Consider the following 10,679-nt stretch of genomic DNA (forward strand, 5'->3'; position numbering starts at 1 on the left):
CCTTGTGGTGGTAATGTCCTTGTGTGCACATGTGATAAATTAGTGGTTCAAACAGCAAAAGGCTAAAGTAATCATACACGCCCCCAATGGAACATTTATGGGACATGCCAGTATACTGCATCACATGTTTTGTTCCATCATCATCACCATAAAGTTGATAATCAATCAGAATCAATGAGCTATCAGTGATAACAACCGACCATGACCTGTGAGAAATGAGTGAACGTAAAACAGGCAGATAAAGTAAGTTGACGTAAGCATTATGAGGACTGACCCCTTTGACAGATTTGAAATTTACAGACGAGATTGAAAGATTGATGAAAGTTAATAATAATCAAGAATGTACTCACATTAACACTTATATTTACATTTATTTACATAAATTATTTACTCTTGAAATCAACAGTTATCAGCAATGGACCGTTTTCATGTTTACATCATGAACATATCACTAAACAGAATGAGTAAACCTGTGATATAAAATATCCATTCAAAATTGGGGATGTCACCAAAAAAGTGAGTAAAACAACATTATAACAATGTAAAACAATGTAAAACTACCAAAATGAGGCAAAACCATAACCACAGCCAAAAATCTACAACATCAACAACAAAGGCAAAATACAGTATAAATATGTGGCATTAACACAAGAATGCTGTTACATTTATTTACATAAATTATTCACAATTAAAATCATCATTTATCTACAACATCCATTCAAAATTGGGGATGTAAAACTACAAAAATGAGCCAAAACAATAACCAGAGCCAAAAATCACACAAAAAAAAATAGTCAAAAACAGTATAGATCTGTGGCATTAACACAAGAATGCTGTTGTATTGCAATGGCCACCATAAGCCTTATATTAAAAATGTCCAGTATTATATTGTTCTGATAACTGTTGTTTACATTTCTGCATCTGCATTAATTATTTTTCAACATATTCTCATACAACGGTTCATATGATATCTTACAAAAAGTTATTCCTCATTTTTCGTGCGTTTTCCTACAAATATCTAGAAACAAGTGTCATTTTCCGCTCGTTATATGCCTACAGTCTTTTCAAAATACCCTTCCGTTTTCTCAGGAAACAACTTGGTTAGGTTTAGGCAACAAAACTACTTAGGTTTAAGAAAAGATCATGGTTTGGGTTAAAATAACTCCAGAAGTGGCATAATTTAGGTACAGAAGTTAAGCGACAAATAAATCAATGTTGACTTCTGGTTTCACAGGTGACATGAACAGCTGTCTCCGGGGAAAAAGTCCAGTGCTTTTTGAACCACCCATCCACCCCGACCTCCTCCCTATGTGGCGTTTGCCACTCTTTATATTTCTGGGTTCACGATTATGTGGATTACATACAAATTGATTTTATTGGATATGTACAAATCACAGCGTATTATTTTTTCGAAGGTATAGCTACGAACGGTGTATGACAACAGCCTGCATTGTCATTTTTACAATCTGGTAGAAACAACGTCCATGCCTTCAACGGGAAGAGACTCTTCACCTTCCTCACTCAGTATAGCTACTACCGTTGACAGCGTGGCATTGGGATCCAGCAGTTTCACCAGAGGCACATTCACACCTCTCTCCTGAAAGATACGATTCTGCAGAGTCATGGCCTGCATGGAGTCAATGCCTAAGGATGAAAGAGGCGATTCATCTTTCAGCTCACTTTTATCCATGCCGATGGTCTCACAAAGCAGAGAGACAACGTAATCTTTTGGTGAGACGACTTCAGCTTGTTTAGTTTGAGAGTCTGTCTCTTTGGATTTTTGGAAAGCCTCCTCTACCAATGCAGTCAGGCGCATGGTCAAGGCTGCATTTTGAGAGAGGATGTTGTACCTGATGTTTCTGAAGTGAAACCTGCAAACAGCCTGTTGGGGTCGATTGAGCACAAGGCATTGCTCCAGACTTTTATAAATCTCAGCCACATCTAACACCATTATCCCCTTTGCCTCCAGGAACCACTGTAAAAGTGTCTTGTTCAAGAGGAGTCCGAGGTTTAGCGCTCCCCAGTTGATAGACTGTCCAGGCAGCCCGAGTTTGCGCCGGTACTGACAGAACATGTCGAGGAACGTGTTGGCTGCTGCGTAGTTTGTTTGTGACGCGTTTCCCAGAAAAGCTGAGATTGAGGAGTAACACACAAAGTAATCCAATTGACAGTGCTTTGTTGCATGGTGCAAATTCAGTACACCATTTACTTTGGGTTTGAGAACTTTCTCATAAAGAGATCTGTCAAGGGTCTCAATCAGCCCATCATACAACACAACTGCACTGTGAAACACTCCTCTGATTGGACAACCAGAGTATTTCTGGCTGATGACACTGATAACCTTGTGCACAGACTCAGTCACAGATATGTCACACTCCATGGCAGTGATGCAGTTCCCACACTGTTTTTCCACATTGTGTAGCTCTTGCTGCACATCTGGTGTGGGCTTGCTCCTGGAGAGTATGACAATGTACTCCCCCCCTCTTTGCGAGATGAACTTGACGGTTTCAAAGCCCAGACCAGAAAGACCACCTGCCACTACGTACACTGCTCTCTTTCGGAAAAGCTGTTTTTTTGTTGGCAGCAATGGGATGTCAGACAGCGTACTGTTTATGTTTTCTTCCAGAGCCACAACAGCCAGCTTCTTCGAGTTGAAGTATGATTGTGGTGTCTCTGAATTAAGGCCCTCAATGCTTTCAGATTTCACATTCTGAAAGGTAAAGCTTTCAAGAGCAAATGTCCTGCTCAGGTTTAAGGACGTCAGCCAGTCATAAATGTATGGCCCTTGTGCACTCAATGATCCCTTTTGCAAAATGACTGGCATCTGAATTGTCTGCACGTGAACACTTTCCTTTACACTGTAGAACACGTCCTGAGCAAGCAAACACTGCATCTGAGATTCGCAGATGAAGACAACATGTTGGACAGCTGGAAAGTTGCACAATTTTACGATCAGGGATTCATCAAATGGAGGCAAGATGACAAATACATCCATTTGACTGACATCCACAAAAGAGCCATTGCACTGTGTGCCAATAATCACCTTCAAACCTGACTTGTAAGCAGTGTGTGCCAAAACTCTCATCAGAGCAGAATCAGGAACAGAGGATATGATTCCTAGATTATGTTTAGCTCTGGGCAAGGCTCGATGCAGGATCTCCCATGCTAACACAAAGTAGGAAACACAGGGTGTTTTTTGAAGGAATGGGAACCTCTTGGTGCTGTAGCAAACGTCCTCTGGAACTCTGACCTTGCTGGCTGCCACCACAGGGTAACACGACGCAACGTGGTCTCCCACTTTCAATTTCCTGACATCTTTTCCGACTGCTGTAATGGTACCACTGAAATCAAGAGCCAGTAGCTTGTGTTTCTGTGATGAGTGTTTGTTCCAGTACAGTGTCTGGCCAAATTTCAGATGGGAGGCACTGACAGGAAAGTAATCAGACGAATGAACACATATCTTAGTGGGCCGAATTTCAACTGATGTATGCCTGATTGGCTGGGTCTCCTCCTCAAAGTGAATGGCACTCAGTTGTGTCACATCATGTGCTTCAGCTGTCTGAAGGATGCAGGGCTCAGACATTTTAGAGGTGAACGTTCCCTCTGAACTGTCAATGACCTCAGGTGGAGTGCGGACAATGGAGGGCTTCAGAATCAGTCCATCTTTTACCACCAACTCTGGGTACTTGCTGCAAGGATGCGATCTTAGGACCTCAGACAGAGCTGCAATGTCCTTATCAGAGGTAGTATTTATATCAATCAGCTGAAATGCAAGATCTGGTATCTCTGCAGCAAATGATCTCGTCATACCAACGACGGCAAAACCTGGACTTATGTGGTCCACTGTGATGTCAGAGGAACAGTAGGTGACTGCTCTGATGGAGTTGGGAAAACGAATTCGCTTTAGCTCAAGGACTATTTGGCGGAAAGTCTCACAGCAGTTCACCAAATTCTGCAGGACAACATCAGCTGTCAGTGAAGTGAGGTCTTCTTTGCCCCACAGAAATAACACCTCATCAAAGTTTTTCTCAATTTCTGTTATATTGAGATTTGCCAAGAGAGAAGGAAACCCATGGCTCAAGATATCTTTTGCATGTGTGAATGAAACATATCTAGACCTTGAGTCCAAATACTGCTGCAGACCTTTAGAGATCCCCAAATGGTCACAGAAGACCAAGGCCTTAGGAGGAGCAGATGTGACGCCTTCAGGGATGACACTAAAGGCATTGTGGTAGAAATACTCCTCAACCACATGAGAGCGACTGTCGAGGTATTTGATTATCACATGCTTCACCTCAACCAACACTCTTCCTTCTTTATCTGCAAAGCAGCCACAAATCTCAAAGTGATCAATGCCCACATCGATTGCTCTCAGATAGACAATCATCTCATCTTGCAAGGGTTCAAACACTGTCAAACTCCCTATTCTGGCAGGAAATCCTGGTCTACCAGCAAAAAGGTTCTCTGCTGTAACTGGGAGAAGCTGCATCAGAAAATCAAGCACAACCGGATGAATGCAGTAGTCATGCAACTGAGACTGCAGTTCTTCTGGAACTGTGACATTTGCAAAGGCCTCCTTGAGATCTTCTCCATAGTGCACATCTTCCTTGTTCTTGAAGACGTCTCCATGCTGAAAGCCTCCTTGAGAGAGATACCCATAGAACTCCTGAGAGCTCACAACAGATTTGCATCTTTTGTAGATGGAGCTAAGTGAAATGCACTGCTCCTCATTCAGCCTCTCTTTCTTTGAGACCACTGTGCCTGATGCGTACATCGCAGATGGGGAGAATACCCTGAACTTAGTTTCTGTCTCTGTTTGTTCGAGTTGCACCTTCATTTCAGGTGAATTCTGCATTAAAACAAATGGACTGTGAAAATTGACACTGACCTGCAGTGAGCTGAGCGGTACTTTTGGTTTGGCACTGGCCATGAATGCGGCTAAACCCAACTCAGCATAGAAGGCTCCGGGGATGATGGGTATGCCGTTGTGTTTGTGCTCTTTCAGGTAGAAAGAAGAGTCAGACATCAGATCACAGCTGAACATGTTGCTTTCACTTCCTGTCTGACGGAGCACAGGGTGATTGCTAGTTGTGTTTTTCTGTGCTGCGCCAGTGATAACATCTCTGTCCGAGCAATCAAACTGGTATTTTGGAATAGGCAGTGGCATTGTCTCATATCCTCTGTAGAAGGTGTTCCAATTTACATGGACCCCCAGTTCAAACAGCTTAGACACAACAGACATTATCGTTTCGTGATCTTTCTCTGGCTGCACCGAGACAAGAACAGCTGTCTCGTTACCCAGAGATTCCATGATGTTTCTCTGTAGCGCCCTTCTTGGCCCTATCTCCACAAACACTGTATTCTTCTTTCCTTTGGTTGCTGACCTCACTGCCTGCTCAAAAGCTACCGGCTCCCGAATGTTTCTAGCCCAGTATTCCCCTGTGCAGAAATCACTTTGCTGGACTTCCTTGCCTGTCACTGTTGAGAACAACTCTGTGTCGAGTTCATTCACCTCTAAGGAGCCAATTGTCTCCTCGATTTCTGGCAGAATTGGGTCCATCATGTGGCTGTGGTAAGCAGCAGGGACATCAAGTACACGAAGGAACAGATTCTGACTGTTGGCTGAGGTGCTTAGCTCCTTATAAATGCTCTCAATTGCATCTGCATCACCTGAAAGGGTGCAGGACTGTGAGCTGTTGAAAGCAGCAAGGCAAACTCTACCAGAGTAACAAGGGAGAAGAGCAGTTACCTCTGATACAGCCATGTTGCTGATCACAAGCATCTTCCCCCCAGTGACTTTGCTCTGGAGAGCGCTGCGGAAATAGATGACTTTTACGGCATCATCAAGAGACAGAAGGCCAGAACAGTGAGCGGCTGCGACTTCGCCAACGGAGTGTCCGAGTATTGCATCGGGCTTGACACCCCAGTGTCTGAGTAGGGTGGTAATGGCGACTTGGATAGCAAAGAGGAGTGGCTGGACAACATTTGGGTCACTGCCCTCAAACTCACTCTCAAGTGTGTCCAAGATGTTCAGCGTACTCAGTCTTTTGAAACGTTTTGCAATCTCTCTGATCTTATCCCTGAATACAGGCTCCTTTTTTAGCAGCTGTTTGCACATGCCATGGTAAGTGAGGCCATTTCCGCAAAAGACAAACACCAATCTTGGATCTGAATAGGACGGGCGAATGTTTTTGCTAACAGTGGCACTTAACTTCTCTTTAAGATCGACTAGAGATGAAACAACGATGGCCTTTCTGTATTTGTGCTTTCGATGGCTCCTCCTGCAAGCTGACGTGTATAACAGAGAATCTAGATCAACTTTGCTATCTGCGTCTAGCTGTTTAATGGTGTCTTCCGTCATCAGAGTAAGAGATTTTGGTGAATTTGCCGACATGATGAAATACTTTTCCTGTTTCCCACCATTCTTTTGCTCAACGCGTGACTGTTTGTGCTGTTTGACAATGGCGTGTGCATTTGTACCCCCAAAGCCAAAGTTGTTAACTCCTGCAATTCTTGCACCGGAGGCTTCCCACTTTTCTGTTTCCTTAGGAACTTTAATGTTCAGGGCTTTGGCATCTACACTAGCAGTCTCTTCAGAGTAGAAAACTGAGGGAACGATGGTCTCGTGCTTCATCATTAGGAGAACCTTAATGAGTCCGGCCACTCCAGCTGCAGATTCTGTATGTCCAATGTTGCTCTTCACAGAGCCAATCCGCAGTGTCTCCGAACCAGGAGGTTTAGCTTTAGCGATAACGTTTGAGATGCTTCCTGCCTCTGTTGAGTCTCCAATTGGCGTTCCAGTCCCATGTGCCTCTATGTACCAGACATTTGCAAGGTCAGACTCCGAGTAGATTCTGCGCAGGAGTTCCTCTTGTTGAGTCATGGAGGGTTTGGTGATCGGAGACACTGAGTGTCCATCTTGGTTGACAGCTGTTTTGCTGATAATACCCCAGATATGGTCATGGTCTTCTATAGCCTGTAAAAAAACAAGACGAAAATGAAACGACAAAGGTATAATGTTTTTAACATTGTAAATCATGTCATATATCAGGCAGTTCTCATATACCGGCCGTAGCTATACCTACGAAAAGTAATGCACTTTAATTTGTATATATCCCCCAAAATAAATTCATATGTAATCCACGTAATCGTGAACCAGTAAATATAAAGGCCGACAAACGCCACGTATAGGGAGGAGGTTGGGGTTAGGTCAAAAAACACTAGCCTTTTGTCCAGAAGACTGGTGTTCATACCCCGTGTGAAACCAGAAACTTTGATTTATTTGTCAAACCTCCGTAATTGAGTTATGCCACTTCCGGAGCTATTTTAACCCAAACCTCGTTCTTTTCCAAAACTTAACCAAGTCGATCTTTCCCTAAACCTTACCAGGTAGTTTTGTTGCCTAAACTTAACCCAGTCAATCTTTTCTTAAACCTTACCAGGTAGTTTTGTTGCCTAAACTTAACCAAGTCAATCTTTTCCTAAACCTAACCAGGTATTGTAGTTTTGTTGCCTAAACCTATCCAAGTTGTTTCCTGTGAAGACGGTTTATTTTGAAAAGACTGTATGCATGTAACAAGCGGAAATTGACACGTTGTTGGACATTTGTAGGAAAACAAATGAAAAATGTGGAATAACTTTTTTTAAGATATATGAACTGTTGTATGAGGATACTTTGCATATTGATATACAATTACACGGGAACTGAATATTATGATATGTAGTGAGTAGAGAGAAACAGGACTAAGAGGAACTAGGAAGTTGCTGACTAATATAACATTTATGGGTATTGTTCACGCTGTTTAATGTTTAAAAGAAACAAATTGCTCCGTGATAGGAAGTCAATCAGTTATTAATTGATGTTGTTCTAATATCTTATATGGTTGCTTGTATAGTAAAAAATTATTTATTACTCTGCATATTCTGACCTTTTTCAGCGGCTTGAGGAGAACGACCCCACAGCCCTCACCTCTACCGTAACCATCTGCTCTGTTGGAGAACGGTTTGCTGGTCCCTTCAGGTGAGACCATCTTGGCCTTGCTGAGAGCAACAAACACTCTCGGGTCTATGATACAGTTGACTCCTCCACAAACAGCCATATCACAGTCACCTGATAAGATAAAACACGTTTCATAATCTCACATAGTAATATCTTATCCCTGTAATTAAAACCACAATGCAGCGGCATGACTTTCAATCATAGTTACCTTGTTTGATGGATTGACAGGCAAGATGAAGAGCCACGAGCGATGAAGAGCAGGCACAGTCTATACACAGTGATGGTCCAGTGAAGTTGAAGATGTAGGAGACTCTGTTTGCTGCTATACTCATGGCGATCCCAGTGCCGCTCCAGTGGTTGATCACACTTGGGCGCACGTATGCAGCATTTCTCTCGTAATCTCTGTTCATTAGGCCTATTATAAAAGCAACATAAAAACTGGTAAGAAAGGTGCACATAACTTGGTGGTTATTGCATGGAGATTATAAAGAGAGTTAGATAATTCAAAGAACAGTAGTACCAAAGAACACTCCCGTCCTGGTCCCGCTGGCGTTCTCCATAGGAAGCCCAGCGTTCTCCAGTGCCCGGTAGACACACTGAAGGAGCTGTTTTTGTTGAGGGTCCATTTGTTCCACTTCACTGTCGCTGATGCCGAAAAACTTGTGGTCGAATTCATTGAACCTGAAAACATTAAAAAGCATTAGATCAAATTTAGTCATCGAGAAATCAATCATAATTTAATACTTTACGTACGTAACATTTCTATCCATATATATTTTATGACACAAAGAAATAAAGAATTATAAAGAAGAATAAAGATTTTTTTAGTATGTCCCAAAAATGTTCAGATGTGTCATAAAAAACAGTTTAAAGAGGACAATCTAAAAATAAAGGCTACAAAGAAATGGACACAGGTATGGAGGACAGAACCTGCCAAAATCAAAAATAAATAAATTACTTGATAAATAAATAAATATGTCATTAAATATAGCAAAAATAACATTAAAAATAAAAGTAGCCAATAATTAATTGACAAAATGTGACATAAATTGATATTTCTGTTTTAATTTGCTTCTTTATTTATTCATCTTTGTATCAATTTCTTTTATTTACTCTTCTGTTTAATTTTCCCTTTATTTATTCATGTAATTCTTTCAAATAATAATATATAATGTGGTACAAACCACATTAAAATAGAATTTCCTCAATAAGGACAAAAAAAAATCTAAATAGGTTATATAATAATGTTTAAAAGTACATACCCGTCAATGAGAGCAGCCTTGGCTGTGCGGGATTTACCCGGTTTGTTGTCATCGGGGTCATACCAGCTGGACACGTCAAATCTCTCTTTGGGAATTAGCACAGAACAGTTTCTCCCATCGACCAGAACGTTCCAGAAATTATCAAGCCCTTCTCCTATTTGGAAAAGAAATATATTATATATAGTGCGTAAAAGCTCAACTGTGGTACTATAAACTGTAGGTCAGGAGAAAAATGCCCATTGTTTGTATTAAGTATTTTATATTTGCACAATTCCCCTGATTTGCAAACACAAAGTTATAGTGAAAAGGGTAGAAATTGTTTCATGAAATAAACAAACATAATTAACTAAATTTGAATAAAATAAAATGATGACACAACATTTTTTTAAAATTATTTTTTCTTAGAATTACCAGGGATTCATTTAACCAGCCCTGCTGGTCATTAAGAGGTTGTATGTGTCAAGTTAACACATTTTAATCTGTTAATTTCATTTAATAATGTTGAAATGATGCAGTTTGTCTTTAAGTTTTCTATAACTACATTCAGAGATATTTCTCATTTATCTTAATACACATTGTGAGCAACAGAGAAAAATCTGTAAATGGCAAATTTGACAGAAAAATATGAAGAAATATAAAAAACAAACCAAAAGTTCCCAAATTCAGATGGCTTACCCCCTGGGAAATTGCATCCGATGCCCACCACGGCAATAGCGTCTCCAGCTTCTTCCATTCTGACTGAACTTCACTGAGAAACAAAATCAAAAATCTTTACTGCCCCATCACCCTTTCCTCCAGGCAACATCCATCACATCCAAAAACACAACGTGTTTAGCATTCTTTAAAACTGTGTAATTACATGAGTTATGAAAGGGGGCGGGGCTAATGTGTATGGGGGTGGGGCTAACCTTAACCAATGAAACAAGAACTCTCTGCTGAGTGATATGACACCTCCCACAAGCCTCTATGACAAACGGTTCATGAGTTATGAAAGGGGGCGTGGCTAACATCTTGGGGTGGGGCTATGAGTATATTCATGCATGTACATGTCCTCAGGACCAGACCCTCATCATACCTGAGAAATCTGGGGCAGATCAGACTATGTACAGTTGAGTTACAACAACTTCCTGTTTCATGGTGAATGGCTCAATATGGCCGCCACGCCACGGTCAGGTCGTTCAGTGAAAACTCACCATTTTGATAACTTTTCATCCTCAAGGTCTTAAGATGGTCCTGACCAAATTTCAAGTCGATCTGATTAAATCTCTAGGAGGAGTTCGTTAAAGTACACGGCCTATAAAACGCAAAAAATGTGCGAAAATCGCATATTAAATTCAATATGGCCAACTTCCTGTTGAGTTTTGGCCATAACTCCCGAGACTTTTTTGTGCGTCTCCACATGTTACATCTGTGTGCCA

The 10,679-nt window shown here is 41.3% G+C and overlaps 1 protein-coding gene across 1 annotated transcript; it reads right to left on the reverse strand.

Annotated features, from left to right (window-relative positions):
- Positions 1-1,459: 1,459 nt before the first annotated feature.
- LOC119480932 (phenolphthiocerol/phthiocerol polyketide synthase subunit C-like) lies at positions 1,460-9,994 on the reverse strand. The gene is made up of 6 exons (XM_037757589.1): positions 9,937-9,994; positions 9,262-9,415; positions 8,520-8,680; positions 8,208-8,414; positions 7,929-8,110; positions 1,460-6,976 (listed from the first exon to the last, which is right to left on the reverse strand). The coding sequence occupies exons 1-6, from the start codon at positions 9,992-9,994 to the stop codon at positions 1,460-1,462; spliced, it is 6,279 nt and encodes a 2,092-aa protein (XP_037613517.1).
- Positions 9,995-10,679: the final 685 nt, after the last annotated feature.

Source organism: Sebastes umbrosus, chromosome 21 (genome assembly GCF_015220745.1).
Source record: "Sebastes umbrosus isolate fSebUmb1 chromosome 21, fSebUmb1.pri, whole genome shotgun sequence".
NCBI lineage: Eukaryota > Metazoa > Chordata > Actinopteri > Perciformes > Sebastidae > Sebastes > Sebastes umbrosus.